This window comes from Paraphaeosphaeria sporulosa, assembly GCF_001642045.1.
Source record: "Paraphaeosphaeria sporulosa strain AP3s5-JAC2a unplaced genomic scaffold CC84scaffold_3, whole genome shotgun sequence".
NCBI lineage: Eukaryota > Fungi > Ascomycota > Dothideomycetes > Pleosporales > Didymosphaeriaceae > Paraphaeosphaeria > Paraphaeosphaeria sporulosa.
In genome coordinates, this window is record NW_017253362.1 from 2,503,668 (window position 1) to 2,524,377 (window position 20,710).

The 20,710-nt window shown below is 53.2% G+C and overlaps 8 protein-coding genes across 8 annotated transcripts; 6 read left to right on the forward strand and 2 right to left on the reverse strand.

Annotated features, from left to right (window-relative positions):
- The first annotated feature begins 52 nt into the window (after positions 1–52).
- On the forward strand, positions 53–1,300 carry CC84DRAFT_586910 (uncharacterized protein). Its single transcript, XM_018186788.1, has one exon. It carries the CDS (start codon positions 419–421, stop codon positions 1,133–1,135), a length of 717 nt encoding a protein of 238 aa, XP_018039124.1. The 5' UTR covers positions 53–418; the 3' UTR covers positions 1,136–1,300.
- A 94-nt stretch (positions 1,301–1,394) lies between these two features.
- CC84DRAFT_1115493 (uncharacterized protein) lies at positions 1,395–2,157 on the forward strand. The gene is made up of 2 exons (XM_018175428.1): positions 1,395–1,716; positions 1,836–2,157. Exons 1-2 carry the CDS (start codon positions 1,491–1,493, stop codon positions 1,925–1,927), a joined length of 318 nt encoding a protein of 105 aa, XP_018039125.1. The 5' UTR covers positions 1,395–1,490; the 3' UTR covers positions 1,928–2,157.
- A 159-nt stretch (positions 2,158–2,316) lies between these two features.
- CC84DRAFT_1141725 (uncharacterized protein) lies at positions 2,317–3,920 on the forward strand. The gene is made up of 2 exons (XM_018176338.1): positions 2,317–3,490; positions 3,627–3,920. The coding sequence occupies exons 1-2, from the start codon at positions 2,330–2,332 to the stop codon at positions 3,888–3,890; spliced, it is 1,425 nt and encodes a 474-aa protein (XP_018039126.1). The 5' UTR covers positions 2,317–2,329; the 3' UTR covers positions 3,891–3,920.
- A 30-nt stretch (positions 3,921–3,950) lies between these two features.
- Positions 3,951–6,048, reverse strand: CC84DRAFT_1240265 (amino acid transporter; the record flags this gene model as incomplete). Its single annotated transcript, XM_018184010.1, has 4 exons — positions 5,384–6,048; positions 4,791–5,320; positions 4,077–4,700; positions 3,951–3,971 (listed from the first exon to the last, which is right to left on the reverse strand). Exons 1-4 carry the CDS (start codon positions 5,823–5,825, stop codon positions 3,951–3,953), a joined length of 1,617 nt encoding a protein of 538 aa, XP_018039127.1. The 5' UTR covers positions 5,826–6,048.
- Positions 6,049–7,194: 1,146 nt separating this feature from the next.
- Positions 7,195–9,334, forward strand: CC84DRAFT_1257554 (HET-domain-containing protein; the record flags this gene model as incomplete). The annotated part of the gene is made up of 2 exons (XM_018184743.1): positions 7,195–7,724; positions 7,781–9,334. The coding sequence occupies 2 exons, from the start codon at positions 7,195–7,197 to the stop codon at positions 9,330–9,332; spliced, it is 2,082 nt and encodes a 693-aa protein (XP_018039128.1).
- A 142-nt stretch (positions 9,335–9,476) lies between these two features.
- Positions 9,477–11,364, reverse strand: CC84DRAFT_1240271 (4-coumarate-CoA ligase; the record flags this gene model as incomplete). The annotated part of the gene is made up of 4 exons (XM_018184011.1): positions 9,477–10,454; positions 10,504–10,992; positions 11,072–11,209; positions 11,272–11,364. The coding sequence occupies 4 exons, from the start codon at positions 11,362–11,364 to the stop codon at positions 9,477–9,479; spliced, it is 1,698 nt and encodes a 565-aa protein (XP_018039129.1).
- Positions 11,365–16,266: 4,902 nt separating this feature from the next.
- On the forward strand, positions 16,267–17,934 carry CC84DRAFT_1204042 (uncharacterized protein; the record flags this gene model as incomplete). Its single annotated transcript, XM_018181875.1, has 8 exons — positions 16,267–16,335; positions 16,387–16,445; positions 16,491–16,519; positions 16,564–16,730; positions 16,786–17,168; positions 17,225–17,500; positions 17,557–17,688; positions 17,737–17,934. Coding segments are annotated over 8 exons (1,313 nt in total), but the record flags the coding sequence as incomplete, so codon positions are not given.
- A 99-nt stretch (positions 17,935–18,033) lies between these two features.
- On the forward strand, positions 18,034–20,073 carry CC84DRAFT_1240275 (uncharacterized protein; the record flags this gene model as incomplete). The annotated part of the gene is made up of 7 exons (XM_018184012.1): positions 18,034–18,323; positions 18,640–18,806; positions 18,861–18,888; positions 18,919–19,259; positions 19,293–19,404; positions 19,572–19,899; positions 20,057–20,073. The coding sequence occupies exons 1-7, from the start codon at positions 18,204–18,206 to the stop codon at positions 20,071–20,073; spliced, it is 1,113 nt and encodes a 370-aa protein (XP_018039131.1). The 5' UTR covers positions 18,034–18,203.
- Positions 20,074–20,710: the final 637 nt, after the last annotated feature.

Consider the following 20,710-nt stretch of genomic DNA (forward strand, 5'->3'; position numbering starts at 1 on the left):
CCCGCTGTCACGCAACCACGAGTACTTCTCTGTAAATTATACTGCATGTCTATGGACTATACTCTCTTATCTGGCTGTCTCCATATCTTTCTGTTCTACACATTCGTTCATATACCGTGCTTGGTAACGTCCCAGTTGTCCCATGGTCGAACAAGGGACCATCTCGGACCCTGTCCACGCCACCGTGAACGGACATCTCACTTCGCCCACCGTGGAGCCGTCAACGTCTTTCACATATCTCTCACTACCGCTCGGCGAAGCTTTTCCACGTTCCTCAGGATGAAGACCACAGATAGAACAAAGAAAAAGCACCGGGTCATCACGGATACATAAACACTTGGTCGCGCTTCTATTGTTCGATTTGGGTCTCACACAAGTCTCACATACGGCACGGCTCGGCAACCGCACGCTCTACACCATGTGCTACTACCGTCTATACATCTTCCTCGGCTGCGGCCACACCACCTTCTCCGCGCGACCCGTCCGCCCCTGCGCAGCTGCACGCTCGAAACGAATAGCAGCATCGCAGCACCAGCACACAGACACAGCGCAAGGAGTCCCTCCGAATGCGCCTCCACAAGCCTACCAACCTACCTCACCGATCGCAGCCACACATGCCACAGGCATAACCACATTCCACACTCTCCACCCCAGCACTCCCCACCCGCACGCGGACAGCGCAAACATCCCACAAGACCCCGTGACATCACGACTCCCCGACACACCAACTCGATCTGAAGAATGCGCAGACGTCCTCACGCACCCTTTCCAGACCCTCAACATCCATACCTCGTGCGCGCTCTGCCTCCGCCAACGCGCCGCGCTGCTGCAGCAGCTCGAGGAAGAGACAGCAACATCGGCAGTGCGCTTCGAGGACTGGCGCTGGAAGGTCAAGTACCTATCTCCGACGCCCGAGGAGGCGCGGTACGCGGCCGAGTGGAAGAACGTGGGGAGCGTGATGGGGAGTTGGGTTAAGGATTGGAAGGTCAAGGGGGATGAGATTTTGGGGGTGTTGAGGGAGACGGTTGGGGAGGGAGAGGAGAGGAGGAGGGATAGTGTGGGTAGTGGGTTAGGATTGGGTTTGGGGATCAAGGGTGTGTTGGGGACGGGGAGGAAGAAGGCGAGAGAGGTTTAGAGGTGGAGTCGGGAGTAGCTGATGCTGCTGGGGGGCGCAAGTGTATGTGGGAAATGTAAGGCAGAGATAGGGAGCTGTATATGCCATTGATACATAGCAAAGACTAGCATTGGAAACGACGATGGCGCACAAGTGAGCCGAGCCGCACGTGACATCCCACGCCAATCCGTCCTAGCGCCGTCCGAGCTCTTGCTCCGGCAGTGGGCCATCATCACTTCGACGCCGTGCACACGTCCAGCTCCCACACCACGCCCACCACCCAATTGCCCGCCGAAACCCCCAGGCCGGCGCCCTCCACGCTCCCACCGGCAATCGAACTTTCTCCCCGCGCCGAACCGGCAGCCGCGCCCCCGCAATGCCGACCCCCGAGTCCGCCGCGTTCCTCGCGAAGAAGCCCAGCGTCGCGCCCACGTTCGCGGGCGTCGACTACGACGATAACCAGGCCCTCAAGGCGGCACAGGATGCGATTATCCGCGAGCAGTGGGTCAGGAGCATGATGGCGAGGTTGGTGAGGGAGGAGATGGGCAAGTGCTATCGTCGCGAGGGCGTTAATCATTTGGAGAAGTGTGGCCATCTGAGAGGTAGGTGTGATCAAACTCGGGGAGGGGCATGGGAGTGGTTGAGGAGGGGCGGAGGACGGAGGGGGTGTTGAGCGCGGCTTGGTAGATGTTGAAAGAAGGTGAGCTAACGTGCTTTGCAGAGCGGTACTTTGAACTTCTGAAAGACGCCAAAGTCAAGGGATACCTATTTGCGCAAACGCACACTTTCGAGAACACCTTCGAGAAGAAATAGAGGGCGACCGAGACAGTGGTGTGGAGGTTATTCGCTGTGCGCAAGAGCAACACGCAGTATGGGCTACGGCAGCTTCGAGGAGCATGTACGGATCGAGAGTAGGCGTTCAGTTGCGCGGTCGGAAGGCAGCGGCAGCAGTGGTGAGCTGTAAACGTGTACATATGCCTGCCATTGAGCAGGCCAGCTCGAGTAGCCAGCCCTGTTACAAGGATCATCTTTTGCAATGCGGCGGCTCGTTTTTGTCTTTCATGTTACTCACCATACTTTGCTAGATGCGAATTCGACTTGCTCGGCGCCCTTGTGCTGTCGGATGCATGGTGCCAAGCTATGACAGAGTGGGGTCCGTACCTGCATGTGCATCAACAACGGGAGCTCGCCCGCATACCCCACCACCACCTCGACATGCCGTTTCCCTTCGTGCTGCCCACCACCTCCAGTGTCTCATTCACCGACTCCTTCAGCAGCAGCACGCACCCCTCGCTCCCCAACTGCGCCACCACCGCGCGCGGCGTCGTCCGCGATGTCCTGAAGCGCTACAAGCGCATCCCGCCCGCCTCGCAAGCCTCCACCCTCTCGACCGTCCTCTCCGCCCTCCACGACTACATCCCCTACCTCTTCGCCCTCGATGCCGGCCTCAGCGGCACCAGCTGCGCCGGCGAGGAAATCGACCTTGTCCTCGTGAAAGAGCTCGAGGTCGAATGGCGCTCGACGCTGTCCACTACCGTTCCGGGACGGGAGCCCGCCCGCGTGAAGCTCAAGAGCCTCGAAAGCGAGCTGTTCTTCACGCTGTCGACGCTGGCCTACGTGTACAGTCTGCAAGCCCGCGCGCAGCTACACACGCTGTACAACGCCACGCTACCTACGCGTGAGCAGCGCGCCACTGCCATTGCTGCGGCCATGAAGCACTTCCTCGACGCAAACGCCATATACACGTTCCTCGTGGCTCGCTCGCAGCAGTGGCACGCGCAGCCCGCCGCCATCGACATCTCGAGCCCCGTGCTGGGCGCGCTCGCCGAGCTCACTCTCGCCGAAGCAACCCTCATCACCGTGCTCAAAGACGACCCGTACCCCGCCGCCGTCGTCGAGGACCGCAACAAGAACAGCAAAGACTGGATGTTCAAGAGCGTCGAGATCCCCAAGGTCCGCGCGCACCTCTTCGCCCGCTTGTGCCTCTCGTCCGCCGAGCACGCCGCCAAAGCGCAGGCGATGCTCGGCCGGGCGGCCAGAGTCGACGAGGGCTTCGCGCGCTACGTCGATGACTTCCGCCGCACCGCGAAAGGGAAGGCGTGCCGGTTTCTCGGGGTGGATGCCGAGTTGGCGGCGAAGACGGGCGAGGGAATTGCGTGGCTGCGGGGTGCGCGGAAGGAGCTGGGGTTCGCGGCGCTCGATGCGGATGAGGAGAAGAAGGCGTCGGGGCTGGCGAAGCTGAAGAAGGGGTGGGCAGAGAAGAGGGAGGATAGGAAGGTGGAGAGGGGGGGCGCCTGGGGGACGGATGCGGGCAAGTTCGAGGAGGGGAGGGTGGTGGATATGCTGTTGAAGAAGTGGGAGAAGATGAATGACACGGTATGCATAAGACGTTTTTCTATCGTGGTGAGGTCTGCAGCTACTAGAGTGTTGCTCAGACGCCCGTATCACATGCCGTCTTGTCAAGGCTGCAGCTCTTCTAGACTTCACTTGCAGATTCACTGACTCCATCCAGATGTCCATCCAGATCGTCCCCTCGTCCTCCGAGCTCATCGCCACCATGCCTTCTGGAAGAGAGTACCACACACCCAAACCGTACATTATCCCAACGCTAGAAGAAGAAGCCATCATCCGCATGCGGGCGCCGCCAGACCCCGGCGACGCCTTTGAGGGCGAGGAAGAAGACAGTGCAGACGAGGACGAACGCGCAGCTGCAGCACCCGTGGGCGCATTTCCCGGCACTAAAGCCGAATACTCGGCTGGCTCGAGCTACTACTGACATGAACAATATAATGACTTGGTATCTTGCTACTCCTCCACTTTGTCGCGTGCAAACAGGCTACTGACACCCACTCCTTTCCTGCCCTTGCATTCAATTCTCCCCAACAATCTTGGTCTTGTCCATACTCCCGACCCCCGTCAATTTTGCCCCAATCTCCCCCTCGCTCTCCGCCCCCTCCAGCACCGCCCCGTCCCGTCCCAACATCATATGCTCGACATTGACCTTCGGGCCCTTGAACCACCTTCTCGCATCCACAACCCACCACACCAGCACCCCCAGCATCAACGTCCCGTACACAAGCGCCGTCCAGTTCATCAGCTCCGCTGTCAAATCCTTCCCCCTCACGCTCGGCAGACACAATATCGGGACCATCAGGATCACAAAGCCCGATGCTACCGCGCCGATGGGGAGGGAGAAGCGCCCGAGATTCCACGGCCCCGCGCGGAACCGGTCGCCGACGAAGAAGACGCGGATGAAGATGGGGGTGGTGAAGGCGACAAAGGCCGCGATGGCGCCGATGCTGAACAGCGCGCCAATGGCCACGCTGCCCCCGAAGATGAGCAGCAGGCTGAGGATGCCGATGCCGCAGTTGAACCAGACCGCATTCACCGGCGTCAGCGTCTTGGGGTGGACCTGCTTCCAGTAGGAGCTGCCGGGGAAGCAGTCGTCGCGCGCGTAGGCAAAGGTCACGCGCGACGCGGCGATCATGCAGCCCTGGCCCATGCTGAAGCCGGCGATGATGGTCAGGGCGAGGATGGCGAGGACCAGTTTCTGGGGCAGGCATTGGATGAGGTAGGCAGCGAAGGGCTGGGTTGTCAGTTAGCGCTGTTGTCGAATTCGATAAAACTGGATATGAAATGAAGGACGAGGGGGAAGAGGGGTTCGGGAAGAGCATACCTGGCCCAGATCACTCCCCAATACATCATCGATGCTCACCACCGTGTACGCGACGACAAGCTGCAGCGCCCACCCAAACGTCCCGCCCACGGCGCTTGTCAGCACAATCGCGCGCGGGCTTGCAATGTTCGCATTGCTGCACTCCTCCGCCAGATGGAACGGGCTGTCGTACCCGCTCATCGTCCAGATGACCGCCACAAAGCTCATCAGCACGCTGATCCCGGGCGGAAACTCTGTCCCCGCATAAATATCCCCCCAGACTTCCTTGCTCGAGGTGAACCTGGGCAGCCCGCGGGATTCGCGGTCTGTACCCGCTGGGATGAGGATGAGGACCACGATGAGGGCGAGGATGTTGAAGGTGGAGCCGATGGTGTTGATGCGGGCGAGGGTTTTGGTAGGGAGGGAGGACATGACGCCGTGGATTAGCATGATGAAGGTTGTGAGCAGGAAGGTCTGGTAGTTTGTCGGGACATAATCCGGGTTCTGGATGGAAGCTGCCGCGAGGATCATGGCGGCGGTGCCGTAGTTTACTGTGCCATGCCATCTCGTCAGTCAAGTTTCCGTCTTTCCATGTCGCACAAGGGAAAGCATACCACTGGGTGCCGCAGTGACCTGCCCTAGCCAATTACTCCACCCGGTAATCCACGCCGCCAACGGCCCCCACCCCGGCGGCGCCAGCACCGCAGCCGCATAGTACAGGCCTCCGCTGGTCGGCATGGACGAGCACAGCTCCGCCATGCTGCACGCCACGCTCTGTATGCCCACCATGGCAATCACCCAGCCCCATGTCATGCCGGCCGTCCCGGCGTACCCCATGCCGTAGAAGAGCGTGGAGGCGAAGCTGGGGAGGAGACCGAGGACCGCAAAGGACACACAGAAGGTTGTGAAGAGCGAAAACTCGCGCTTGAACTCGGACTTGTAGCCCAGCGCGGCGAGGACTTCTTCGTCGGCGGAGAACTCATGTGTGGAGGAGAAGGGGATGTCGCCGCCCGGGAGCACCGAGGTCACGGGCTCGTCGGAGACGTGCTTCGCCATGGTGGAGTGAGTGGTATGGTATGGTCGTGGTCATGGACTGAGGCTATGGAAGCGTATGAGGAATGCTCACGTCAACAGACGTCCAAAGCCGGACGTCTATCGTCAAGTGTATATCGTATTGCACTGCGAAGAAGCAGAGCAGCAATACGCGCAAAAGCTATGCAGCACAGAAGGACATGCCCGTGTAACAGCAGGACGTCGTCCTCACATATATGCTAAGCATCTCGTCGTCCATGGGACACAACGACGCCGATCCCGTATGGTCCAAATAGGAAAGTCCAGCCTGGACACCAGCAAATGAGCTGCCGCGCGCGGGGTGCGGGCTGCACGTTGCGACGGGACGAGCGCGGTAGTCTTATCGCGAGCAGCGTTTGCGGGCCCTGGAGGACGCTGCTGACCCCTGGCAGCGCTACCCCGCAAATCTTGGGTCGCCCCGGCCCATTCCTCTAGACGCTGCAGTCGCGAGGGCTGGGGGATGCGGAACTGTTGCGCTGCTGTACTGTGTTATGCGACTCGGATACGCGATGGACAGCGGGGGTGACGATGCCTGGATAAAGTTCAAAGCGTTGGTGATGGTGATGGTGAATGTGATCTCGGATAAGCCTTGGAGTGTGGAGCCAGGGCCGCAAGCCGCGAGATAAGACTAGGAACAGAATCACGATTTGTGGATACTGTTCCGCGCCACAGTGATAGTGGTATCGGGGGACGATGGAGGTTGGAGGTATCTGTGACACAGTGCCAAGTGGTAATACGCGCTTTTCGGGCTGTGCCAACTCCCTGCTATCGCCATGAGATTGCGTTCAAAGGTCTGAAGTTGGCGACCTCAACTTCATCGAAGGCAAGGAGAAGTGAGGTGTATGATTGATGGATTGACGAGCCGCAGCGAAGCTGCTATGTACAGCGAGAGCATATCTGCCCGGAACACGCCTTAAGGCACATTCAATGTTGAAGGCCTTGCATCCGGTCGACCAGATCTACTCCCTGAGGAAACCGTATACAATCCGTCACCTGAACAGGGTAATCACTGCGGGTCGGCCTTCTTCTCCGCTAACACTGGTGATATCAAAGGAACCTTTCGTCTCATGTAGGTGCATATGCCGTGTCGAACGTTCAGTCGGAGCGTAGCCAGAAGAACAGCCATGCTACATAAACGCGCAATCCATAGACTCAAATTGTCTGGGTTGATGTCTTGCATCACGTTTTAGAAAATGCATGTGTCTTGTAGCAACTCGCAGGCTGAATACGATCTAACAATACGAATCCTCAGCCGCACGAAGCGGGCACCAGACCTCACAGAACTGCCATGTGCACGAAACGCTCAAAACCAGGCAGTATTCATGCAAAGCTACCTTCGTGAATGCCCTATACTATGGAGCCCTACAAATACGAACCACTGCCGAGTCCCACCTCAATACGCCGTTTGAAGTTCAATCCAGACGAGAGCGGCGATCAGCCTCTCACCTGCCATTTTGTCATTGTGGACACGAAAGACCCTCCTTCATACATTGCACTCTCATATGTTTGGGGAGTTCCATCAAAAACAGTTCCCATCACCATCAATGGCAAAGCCATAAATGTCACCCAGAGGCTCAATGGTGCTCTTCAGATCTTTCGCACTACGCCAGCACTACTATGGGCAGATGCTCTATGCATCAATCAGCAAGATATACCCGAGAAAATGCAGCAAGTCAATTTGATGTCAGCAATCTATCGGAAAGCGGCCAATGTGACCGTCTGGCTGGGTCCAGATGAGCACGAAGATGCCAGTGATCTCTTCGAGGATATCAAGTGTCTGGTTGAAGGTTGTGGAATGATTGTCACTGTCGGTGGTCAGTTTAAATTCTTCGATGAGAACACTGGAGACCTTCATTGGAAGCTTGAAAATGGGCAAGACTGTGTGTCAGCACTCCCAAAGGCTATCGTTGCCCCCGATGAAACGGAAACAGCCCGGCTAGTGAGATTTTCAAACTGCCTTACTTCACGCGGACCTGGACGCTACAGGAAGTTGGCCTTGCCTCCGATGCAGCTGTCCTTTGGGGTAATCTTGCCACAGAATGGAATGGCATCGGTTTGACCGCGATGTTCTTAAGGAGACACTGCAGAGCACTGCTCGACAGACTAGACCTGATGAGAGAGATGGAGCAGGTGTATCATATCTACACAGCGTTCTCTCCACTCACCCCGATGGCCACTTTCCTTCATCTTATCAATAACGTTCGAAGATTTAGCGCGACAGATCCCAGAGACAAGGTTTTTGCTCTGCTCTCACATCCCACAGCGCACACAATTAGCATGACGGATATTTCATTCAATTGGCATGCGATCAAAAATGCACTGCCGATCGCAGTTCAACTCCTCCCAAGCCTATCCGATCAGTTCCTGGTCAAGAAGCTTGCGGAGAAAAGCGCAAAATCATATTCCCCACCAAGCGAACTCCCACCACCCCTGATACAAGCGGACTACCATAAGACGGTCGATCAGGTCTACCTCGACCTGGCGTTGGACCACATTAATCGCACCATGAGTCTCGAGATACTTACGGCAGTCCAGCACGATCCCGAAAGCCCAGACGGGATGTTCACTCCGAGCTGGGTCCCCAGATGGGACTATTTCATCGACGCGCCCCCACTAGGATGGTACACCAGCGCTCACTTTGCAGCCGCCAACAAGGACGCCATTCTGACTCCGCCTCCAAGTCTTCGAAATGCGCTTACCGTTCGCGGCTCACTCATCACAAGGATAACGCAGCACACGGGCCTCCTAAAACCTTCGTCCTTTGATCTGCCGCTACCGTCGCCCGCGGGCGACGAGCCCTCGTTCGGTCCATCCTCTCCGCACGTCCAGTCCTTCTGGGACAACAACCCAATAGCAACGACATGGCTCTTGCACCTGAGAGATCGAGATCCCGAAAGCTACCTAGTGCTTCCCCACATGAGTTTCCAGAATGATAACGGACCGTACGCCATATTCGACACTCGTGCCACCAACGTCCACAAAGCCTACATGAAGACCTGGGTAGCTGGCAAGAATTGGGACGATGTTGACGGCTTTAATCTCGAGACGGATTCGGAGGCGTACTGGGAACGGCTATTCTGGGGCACGGAAGTGTCACCCGAGGTCTTCTTCTCACGACGGGCCGTGGGTGAAGCAGAAGCTAGACAAAAGGAATCAAAGGATAAGATGCGCTGGCAGCGGTATCGAGATTCGGCTGCGCTGGTGTGCAATCAAAGGAAGTTTTTTATTACGAAGAAGGGATTTTTCGGACTGGGACCTGGTGCGCTGCGCCCAAACGACTTTGTGGCTGTTTTCCTGGGGGCTGATGTCCCGTTTGTGGTTCGTGAGGTGTTGGACGAAGACGAGGCGAGTATGGAAGAGCGAAGGACGCTGAATCTGCCTATTCCGATGTATAGGAAGTTTCGATTGGTCGGGGAGTGCTTTGTTCAGGGATTGATGCAAGGTCAGGCAACAAGGGCGCATGAATTTCGCCGGCATATAACGCTGATTTGAAGACTCGTACCACTCTACTGCATTCTTCCGAGCAGCCTTGCTCGCTCATGGTAGTCTAAGTCATGTCAAGATTGCTTCTCGAAGAGCCGACTCAGGAGAGTCAATATCCTTCATGCATGTAGTCGACCGTCTTGACTCCCAAATCTACAGCTTCGCGCCCACCTCTCTCTTCGCCATCTCCCTCAACTCACCTTTCAATATCTTCCCGCTAGCGTTCTTCGGAATCACATCCACAAACTTCACACCTCCCACCAGCTGCTTGTAGCCTGCCAGCCGCTCCTTCATCCATCTCTGCACCTCGCTCTCATCCAGCCTCGTGCCTTGCTTCCGCACAACGTATGCTCTCGGGACTTCGCTGCCCTGCTCCCCGGCGCTCGATCCAAAGCCACCAGCGGGTATACCGATGACACCAGCGTCACTGATGTCCGGGTGCGATAATAGCACGCCTTCAAGTTCCGCCGGTGCGCACTGAAAGCCTCGCACCTTGATGAGCTCCTTCTTGCGATCCACAATGTACCACAGCTCATTCTCGCGCTTACGAAGTGCGACATCTCCCGTGTGAAAATACCCCTCGGCGTCGAACGACGTGCGGTTCGCGTCCGCGTTGTTGTAGTAGCCCTTCACAATCAGGGGGCCGCGAACGCACAGCTCGCCCGCGACGTCGTAGTCCGTGATGTCGTTGCCGTCCTCATCAACAAGCTTTGAATCGTGGTTAGGCAGAAATCGACCAACGGAGCCTGTAGGATCATGCTCGGGGAAGTGTATCATTGTTGCAATACAGCTCGTTTCGCTCATGCCCCAGACCTGGTTGAACACAGCGTCCGGGCTGAGAAGCGCTTTCATCCGTGCTTGGGGCTCTGCGGCTAGGGGTGCGGCGCCGCAGCCTCCGTTTTTCACAGCTTTGAGTGAGTACTTTTTCGAGAGTGGGGAATTGATGATTTGGATGACCATAGGTGGGACCATGTTGAGCTCGGTGATCTTGAAGCGCTCCATGTTCTGTAGGAAGGGCTCGAGGTCAAAGCGCCGCATGATGTAGGTTTTCGAGCCGGAACGGAGGGGTGAAGTGTACGCGCGTGGGACGTTGGAGACATGGAAGAGGGGTGTGCAGAGTAGTCTTGAGAGCTACAAACACATCAGAAATATGCTAATGAGCCATTATCCATGACCATACCTCGTAGCCACGTGGCTTGTAGTCGTAGACCAGCGTATGCTGCGTTATAAGGTTGTGGTGCGTCATATCCACTGCCTTTGGCAGTCCAGTCGTGCCACTACTGAACAGTCTTGCGGCTGTGGTTTGCTTGCTCCTTCTTTCATCGTCCCAACTCTCCCAACCCTGCTCTCCATATTGCATTAAAGACCTCCAACTCTTCAGCTCACCTCCTGGTCCCTTCAGACTTGAGGTTACAGACCAGCCTTCTTTTCGGTCGTACGGGGATGCTAAAGGGGTGTGATGATCGAAAACGAATATTCTTGACCAGGGAATTCCGGCCTCCTTTGCTGCTTTCAACGCATTGGGCAAGAGTTCGGGCTCTACTACAAGTCCCCTAACGTTGGCGACCTTAAATGCATGCGCTAATTCAAATGCTGTGTGAGACGGGTTGGTGCCAGCGAATGTACCACCGAAAGCTAGGACTCCGAGAAATGCCATCGAACACATAATCTTGATTCCTTAGCACAGCTGTCACTCATGCAGCCAGAAGGTATATATTTCTTGTTAAAAAAAAAAGATGCTGTCTTACATCATTGAACGAGAGGAGACACACGCAGTCTCCTTTCTGGAGACCTGCTGCTTGAAAACCCGCACATAGTTTTCTTGCTATACTTCTGGCCTGACGAGAAGAAATCGTTCGATGAGGTTGCGCTGCATCTATGTAAACCTGCTCAGATTTATCGAAATTAGATACCGTGGGTGAACGCGTGTTTCTAACCGGCAGCTTACCGGCTGATCAAGATTGTATTTCTGCTCATCGAACATCCAAGACATCAAGTCATTGTTCGGTATGCGGACGTATTCTTGCGCTAGGAACGGCATCTTGTAATAGGGACGGTGCACTCCTTCGGGCTTCTTTGCACGAGGGGTGGCGTGGGTGGCTTGGTTATCCGTATTTCAGAGTCCCGCACCGAAAGGTAAGAGTTGCTGGAAAGTCCATCACATCAAGGTTACCAAATATGCAATGACTCGGCGTAGTTCTGTCAGCACCAATTGAAGTGTCGGGGATTGAGCGAGCGATGCTTCGGCTAATGCGAGTGCGAATGCGGGGTATTGGTAGCGCTTTGCTCTACGGGTCGTGCCTTCCTCTATAGTTGTGCGCCGTACACGCGCCAACGAAGTCAACAATTTTTCGAATGTTCAAAAAGACGTAGTGGCACAAGGGGGCGAAGCTCGCATCCAAGAACCCGAAGTCCACGCATCAGTTAGGGAACTAAAGAATCACGGAGAGGAGGACGAGGAATCGATGGAAGCACCAAAAAATCCCGATAACTTGATCAAGAGAGTGTAAAGTACAGCAACCGTCCCTATATGCTGCCAAATGTTCAAAGAAGACAAAATCTGGAACAGCGGAGCTGGTGGCAGGTGCGGGTAAAGGACGGAAAAAGTATATCATTGATTGCCATTCCACGATAGTGGAGACATGGAGATCCACATGTCAGAGGTCACTGGTATCATCAATGACCATTCTCCTGAAGAGAACATAGAACATAGCTTACCGTGGACGTCGTAGAAGGAACAAATTCAAGCGAAGTCGTAGCCGAAGGAGTCCGGTTCAGGCCTGGTCCAGAAGTCCTGTGTGCTTTCCGCTCGTGATCGTCCCGCTTGTCTTTTCGTGGGAAGCCCCTTGTCGCCCTTTCGCATCCTGGCTTTGTGCAAAAGAAGTCCTGGCGTTTGTAATGAACACTCCTTTCGTGACGGTGAAGCTCATGGATCCTTCCAAAGGTCCTGGTGCAGGCGCTGTGAGTACAAGTGTAATTGCCCCGTGTGCGTATAACAGAAGAAACAGTACAATCAGAAAAACGTATCACGGACGTATGGTTTGAAGTATCTCTCGAGCTGAGATGATGTCTGGACCTAAGGATGGGGTGATACCGAGGCTTAGAATCTATCATTTTGTTAGCAGTTCAATTGGAGATGAAAAACTGGGCCAGTCATATCCCTAGCACATAAGAAATAGTGGCTAGAAAGCCGAAAAGGGGGTAGAAATGGAAACCCGGATCATCGCGCATGGACGCCCCCCTACCAGGCTTACGATGTGTGTATTGTATGTAGTGTGTGTATCAGTCACCCGCATCCGGATTCGTTAGCCCACTTGTCCAAAGATGAAAGCAAGATTGATGTATTTACTGCAGATTATGGGGAGTCAATTCACCATCCATAGGCCCTGGGAAGACCCCGAGGTCCTGGAACGTGGGGATAAGGTGTATGGCATCGATTGATGGAGTCGAAAGTCGAAAGTTGTAGTCAGGCTGAAGGAGGTCAGAAGATGCCTGCAAGCGCGGTAAGATTAAATTTTGCATGAATCCTGAGATTGCCTCTACTAACATCGACAGGCTCCCAGGTTAAGGGAAATTCTGAAAATATTGTGTCCGACTCCGAAACCGCCGGCATATCGAATACTTCTCCTGGATCTTGTCCATTTCGGCCGCACATGTCATCGCGAGCGAAAGGATCATCATGCAAAACTGATGTGCAAGAGTCTCCGAGGGGAAGATTGAAGTCGGCGAATGTGAAGTCGAGCTCAGGCGTTGAGAATGATAAGGTATCCATGACTCAAGACTGAGAGTGTCTCCTCGGAAGTAGGCTGCGCGAAAATAATGACTTCCAGTGCTGGTACCTTCTGAATAGCCTCGACGATAGTCTTGGATCTGGCTCAGTGGTTCAAACAGTAGTAGAAAACCAAGCCACATCCGCATGCAGTGGGAGCCGAGCCGCGGGTTTTATACGTGTGGTAAGAAAAAATCCATCAGGAGCGTCAGCGTCGCCCCTCCTGCTAGCTTCATGTGGGAGTTGCCCTTCGAGGCTGAATACGAGCCGCACACGCATGTTATTGGTGAATGCTGCCGTTATCGTCTTGGCCATTTATTACAGTTGCCAATCAGACAATTGCTGAATATCTGAGCCGTACGTGAATTTTGCCTTTCTCCATGTTCACTGGCCTGTAGCATGACGGAATTGTGGCATCTGAGATCGTTTCGTTCGAAGGCAGATGGAGAAACTTTCGGAACTACTCACGACGCCGGTCACATAGTTCGATGTTTGCCTTCCAAATCTCATATAAGAGAAGTCTCGTATGTTCGGGTCGTTCCATGACGGTCACTACAGGGCCGCAACGAAATCGCTGAGAAGAAATAATAAAATTAGAAGAGCCTGTCGGCCATTTGCTCCTCTTTAAGTACCGTGTACTTACAGAGGAGCAAATGGCCACCGATCGCATACTCGTATATGCGATTTCGAATCTCCCCGGGAAGCTTCAAGAGCTAGCAATATCGTCGATTGTACTCAGTATTAGCGTCGCTAATGGTGGTCATTCCAGCCTCGTCACTGATGAAGAGACTCTGGGAGTGATAAATGTCAAGACGAGAGGGGAGACCCATCGGACATCGATCCGATGGTAGATCATCTTGAAGCCCATGCTGCTGTTCCGCCCTGCAAAGAGTGTGAAAAGTTCGTATGCAACTTTCCTTCAAACTTACAACGTTTGACTTATTTGGATGGACAATACATTTCTTGGACGGGAAACATTTGATCCGAGACATCCTCGAAGGTCCTGTTCTCGCAGCTACAGACAATTAGCAAGATTTAATCGTAACTATTATTGTAAAAAGACCTGCCAATGTAGCAAACGGCGGACGAAGCTCATCGCAAGATCAATGTTGATTTAAGGGTGGATCTGATAGAATGGTCTTTCGTGTTGCGCAGTTCTGTCTTGCAAGTAGAGATCGCAAAGCTTCTATACCTAACGTTACGCTGGCAGACATCATTTCCAAAGAATGCAGGCCTGTGCGCCAACACTAATCAATGTATTGAGCCAGCTTGAGTGGAAGTCACGTTCCTGTTGGATTTCTAAGGCCCCTAGGCTTGTGCCACGTCGTTGGTTAGGTGAAGCAGCAGACTCTAGGTTTCAAGCCTTTGGTCTTGTCACGGGGTGTGGCACGAAATGGCAGTCATAAGCTACTGCAATACAAACATTGAGCAGTGTATAATCTCAACTTTCACATCCAAAAGACGTGGAGTGCACATTGAGTTTTGCGCGTTTTCTTCACACTGAACACCAGACATATAGCACAAAGTCAACCATGCAACGACGAACAAAAGATGATTATATTAAAAACCCCCCTGAGCACTCCTCTGAATGAGACTTGTGGGATTTATACCAATCTGACCAGGTTTGCGCCCACAGCAACGAATCTAACTCAAGCTATTCCTTGAGTACATTGTTTTACAAATCGAATACTTGATCCGACAAACAGGGACTCACATTCCAAATGAAAGCAACGAATGATTCGGATGACTGCTACAGAAGCTGTATTCTCTTTCGCATTTCGTACGCTTTCCAAAGACAATGTATTTTATTAAAGCCATGAAAGAATCATTCCTGAGGTACTGAAAACAATACCATGATTGAAAATTTTGGTTCAAAGACCTTGCTCCCCAGCTTCAACGGTCAACAGCTAGCGTCCTCGTCTTTGATTCAGTTGTATTGCACCATTTTATCCGCTATAAATTTGAATAGAACTACATGTTGAGACCAGACGGCGACCGCTCCTCGAAGTGGTAGCACGAATCTTCATTCAGACGCAGGAAGAGGCGAGAAGTGTACAATAATTGTGTACATTCTGCAACTTGCCCACAAAGATGCCGCCTCTGGGCGTTGTGCAATCATTCCATATCCATATCCCGTTCTTGAGTCATCCTTTCGATTGAAAGAAAAACTAACTTCTATGTCGTCTCTAACGTCCATTGACTTGTAACGGAACAACCACCGAAGCGGAACACCAACAGCATTTCCTCCCCTAACATCGCCAATATTGATCGCATAGCTTAATACGCTCGGAAAAGACCCTTTAGCCCCTTACCTCTCCGCAGACTTTATGTCTGTGTCGTGACTTTTTTTACTTACCTTATAATACAACAGGTTGCTGCTATGCTGCTAATCGCTACTGCCTCAGACTGCTTCAGGCCTCCTTTAACTTTCGTGCATCTGTCTTAAAGCCTACCCGCCTAAAGAACATTATAGTGAGATGGTATACCGAGCGATTTACTATACCCAACGAGCTCGTTGCGCTGCAGCAATGATCTGTTGCTTGATCGAGTCGGAGAGCCAAACCGACAGCCCCACTATACAGAAGCGGCCTAGCTGTACGAGTAGTGGCGCGGGACGGTCCGCGCGATCGTTGACGTGCCCGTGCCCGCCAGGCCGCGCAGCCAGAAGATGCATCGCTCGTGTATCTCGTTTAGGAGGTCGATGCGCGTGTTGGCAAGGCAGGGCGGGTCGTGCCGCTTTGCGTACGAGTTGAAGGGCGCGTCTTTGGCGTACGGTAGACGAGCGAGGGTGTCCTCATGTCCTGTTTGAAGCGTCTGCTTAGCCTTCTGCTCTCTCTCAAGAGCTTGACGGCCCTCGGGCGACCCTGCAACGTATCAAAATGGACAGAGCCGGTGAAGTTGTTAGCCTGCACGCTGGAGTATGCGTCGCCGAACGCTGGATGAGATGTTGTAGAGGCCATGGCATCGCAGCAGAGCATGCACCAGCAATAGCGTCAACGGGGAGGGTGTGTAGCCAGGTTGGAGTCTGCGGCGCAGCGCCTGCTGGGCTTCAGCCTGGCGGCCTGCAGCCTGCCGCCCGGCGGCTTCGAGCAATCACTCGCGAGGCCTGCGGCTGGGGCCAAGCGTGCATGCGCCCGGTCGTCAAACCGCTCACCCCGCTATCGTCAGCGTGATCGATGGACTCGTACCTCCATCGAGGACTTCCGCGCGCCATGATGGAGAAGGGCAAGGTAATTCGGCTAGGCAGGTGTCCATTCTATGGGACCAAGAGAATACACTAATTCGATCGATCAGACATCACGTCATCTCAGTCATGCCAGTCTCATGAAATAACATGGGATGAGCTGTTGCAGGCAAGGGAAGCATTACATGTGCGAGTATAGGGCTAATGGGTACAGGGCCTTCGCGCTGCCCCGGTTCAAGTCATGTAAGCCGTTAATGGGGGACTTTACTCGCAATCTGACACAATAGATTCACGTCTACCAACTCCTTCTTAAGCACTGTGCCAGGGTTCCAGAAGGAGCTCAAAAGTACTTTAAAGATCCACCAGTTCTTTTTCGATAGGATCTATCTTCAATCAAACGGCTTTTGCGGACACGAAGTCTGGCTGGATGATAACGAAAAGGTTGAGTGTTATAGTATGTAACCCTGGATAATCCAGAGGGTTGTCAGTTGTTGCTCATCGAACCCCAGCATATTGGTCCCGCTTCACCGTCAAGCAGACGTACGATAAGCTCCGGGCTAAAAGGACGTATACACCACATATATCCAACCATCACTCTGGCGCTGGCGACTGGAACGCTGATGTTGCAATACACGGGCCGCAGAGTGTACGGCATGGGTGGGAATGGTACGAGATGGGATTCTTCGCTAGCTGGACACCGTCTGGGTCGATCACGCTCTTGTGCTTCGATCTACCTGTGACGCTGGAAAAGGATATTCAGTCGATGTTTTGTTCGCAGGGTGTCTCTCGTTGGTGTCCATACGCCGTGTTTTCGCTCGTCTCGGATGCGCTGCTTCGATTGTACGATGACTCGGTTTGGACAGTCAGGAACCATATCAGTCAGTGGGAAGCCGTAAGTGTCATTCTACGTCCTGGATGGCTAGCGGCAGTGAGGCTCATTCGCGACAGAGGAGGTCACAAGAGGCCGACTACATCCTCTTGCACGAGATCGCGAGACATGGGATTCACATCAGCGAGACTCTCAGCGTGGCTATACGGTCTCTTGATGCCATGCAGCACCATCACGCGAAGTTTCGTACATACAACGACCTTGTCCGTAGTAAAAAGGGATGCGAAAACTGGGATAGAGTTGGGACTCACTTTGAGTTCCAGCTTCGCTTTCTCCAGGGCTTGTTCCAACGGTCTGAAGCGAACAATGCTCGAATCCAGAATGAGATCACTCTTGTAAGCTCAGCCCACGATAGACGGTACGCAGTGGCCTCCCGAACTTATAATGATAGGCTTTCAATGTGGCAGCCCAGAGAGACAGTAGGATTCAGCTGCAGATAGGAGAAGAAGCGAAGAGAGAAGCGTCGGCGATGAAGGCAATCGCTGTAGTCACGATGACTTTCTTGCCAGCCACATTTATTTCTGTGAGTTTCTCGAGCCTCATACCGACTGTAAGAGGACTTATTGGATAGACAATATTCGGTTCCAACTTCTTCTCCTTCGAACCCGATGGAGGCGCGGGACAACCATCGTTCACCGTATCGCATCAATTCTGGATATACTGGGCCCTCTCTGTTCCGCTGACTGCTGTAACGCTCGCTCTGTGGTTCTGGTGGAGCAGGTGGGTTGAGCACTTACGACTCTCTAGGTTCAGAGCTGTTGCACCATAGGAATAAATATAAAATGTGCGGAGGTTTACATACATATGCCGCTTGGTAGAGAAAAGCTTGCAGCACGAATCAAATATCGATTTAGTTTTAGCAGTGCCGATCAGCAGTTGTGTGGCTAGAAAGCAGCCCAGCCCTACTGCCTAGATCCCGCTGTTACACTGCCAGTTGTTATCATCACCAACACCCACCATCGACATCGCTCTTTGCCTTTGACAGGCAGGCAAGTTTGTGACGAGCATCGCGGTGCAGCTTGCAGACAATATCACCACATGTCGACAGCATATCCGCGACGCTATTGCCGAGCGCAGCAATATCGCACAAACATCTCTACGAGACCAGTGGCAGCACCTCGTTCTCCGTCCGCTGTCGCAGCTGCACAAGCCAGGGCCGTTTGTAATAGTCATCGATGCGCTCGACGAGTGCGACAACGACAACGATGTCCAGATTATTGTGCGGCTGCTGGCTGAGGCTCGTTGGCTAGATAGAGTTCGAGTGCGTGTCTTTCTAACAAGCCGGCCGGAGGTGCCTATTCGAGACGTGTTTGGACAGATCAAGGACACGGAATATAGGGACTTTGTGCTGCATGACATCTCCCCATCAATTGTTAACCAGGATATACGCCTTTTTCTAGAAATGGAACTTCAGTCCATTAGCTAGAGATGGTTATTACGCGCTGGCTGGCCTAGCGCACTTACCATCATACAGCTAGTCCAAAGCGCTAGTGGTCTATTCATCTGGGCAGCGACTGCCTGCCGCTTTATCTGTGAAGGGAGGCACTTTGTAGCTAGAAGACTAGAGACGATCCTACGTGACAACAGCAATAATACTAGGGCTCTAGAGAAGCATCTTGACCAGATCTATACAACTATGCTGTAGAGCTCAGTACCTGTATATTATATAGACGAAGAGCGAGACGAGTAGTGCAGAATGCTATGGCACGTTCTTAGGAGCATGGTTGTTCTGCTCTCTACTCTATCTTTATAGTTGTTGAGCAAGCTGCTCCGCTGTGCGGGCGAAGAGGCTAGGCAGGCACTAGAGGATCTGCATGCCATTATCAATATCCCTGAGGGTCCCGCCCAGCCACTTTGTCTATATCATCCTTCGTTCCGCGACTTCTTGCTTGACAGGCAGAGATGCAACGACGACAATTTCTGGGTCAATGAGAGGAGAATACATGAGAAGCTGGTAGCTTACTGCGTAGAGCTCATGTCCGCTCCCTATGGTCTTCGACAAGACATCTACAAGCTTTCCAAGCCTGGGATACGTAGAATTGAGATTGACGAGAGTAGGATCACGGCCAGCCTACCTCCCGAGCTGCAATATGCGTGTCGCTACTAGGTGGATTATCTGGCGCGCAGCCAGCGTGGTATCAAGGATGGAGACGCAACGCATGGCTTCCTTGAGAAACACCTTCTCTACTGGCTTAAAGCTATGAGCCTAATGAATGAGACGAGTCTATGTGTGCGGCTAGTAGCAAAATTATAGAAACTAGCGATGGTATAGCTCTCCTAATAAAGTGATTAAAGTTAATGCTAATCCAAATGTAGCCATCTAATAGTAGTATTACTAAGTTCCTCCGTAATGCAAGCCGATTTACGCTGCGATTCGTACCAGTACTTATAGAAGCGCCCCTGTAGATATACGTATCTGCTCTTCTTTTCTCGCCTGAAGCTAGCATTGTGCGAAAGATATTCATAGAAGAGGTGCAGCCACAGGCAGTAAGAGTGCTTTCAGAGAGAGATATAGAGTGGGACGCGTGCCGTAGCGTGCTAGAGGGCCATTTAGAGGGGGTTAGCGCGGTGGTGTTCTCACCAGACGGGCAGCTGGTCGCCTCAGCATCCGAAGACAGCACAGTGCGGGTGTGGGAGACAGCGACGGGCCAGTGTCGCAGCGTGCTGTATGGCCGGCCGTCAATTTTCCACATCGCTTTCTCGCCAAATGGTCAGACACTCCAGACCAACACAGGTGATATCTCTCTACCACCGGGCCTTGCTACTGTTCCAGCTACCCTCCACACCAAGGAACCCTCTTGCACTATAGAGGATGAGTGGATATTACGTCATAACCGGGCCTTTCTATGGCTTCCTCCGGAGTGCCGGTACTGCGCTACTGCGGTACATAGGCGCATGGTGTGTCTAGGGTGTATTTCTGGACGTGTAACGCTGTTTAGCGTACAGTAAGATAGGGGAGGCTTAAGGAGACATTAGCATGTATGAATGTTAGCTGCTAAGGCGCTGTGATTGCTGCTAAACGCTTTTCTAAGTATAATATGCTTTAGTTGCAGTAGAGCAAGAAGATCTGAGGTAGTCTAATGTAGTATCGTCATGCAGGTCAGCGGCCATTTGTAGTATTGTAAAGCCAATATGAATTTTACAGCAGATCTATTACGTGCATAAGAAGACGAAGAGCTTAGGTACCTATTCTGAGAGTATTCAAACTATGCGATTGTTAGTGGTGTTGTTGTGGTAGAACGCGCAACCAGCGTTCCTTCACGGCGGGTATTCCGTTACACTTGGATGGACGTTACCAAAGCCATAGAACACGGCTCTCTGTATCAATCTCCCATAGTCTAGCCGTTTTCCGCTAAGTAATCTCGTGGCTCGTCACCCCTGAGACCTCCCAACATTACCTTGCCTACCCCATCAAGATCTCTGAGCGCTGGTCTCATTTCTCTCAAAATCAGATCGAAGACCTACCTGAATACGGACGGTCGTCTGAGGTCAGTGGAAATGTGAGCGATGCGATCATACAGAACACTCCAGAAAGACAACTTTAG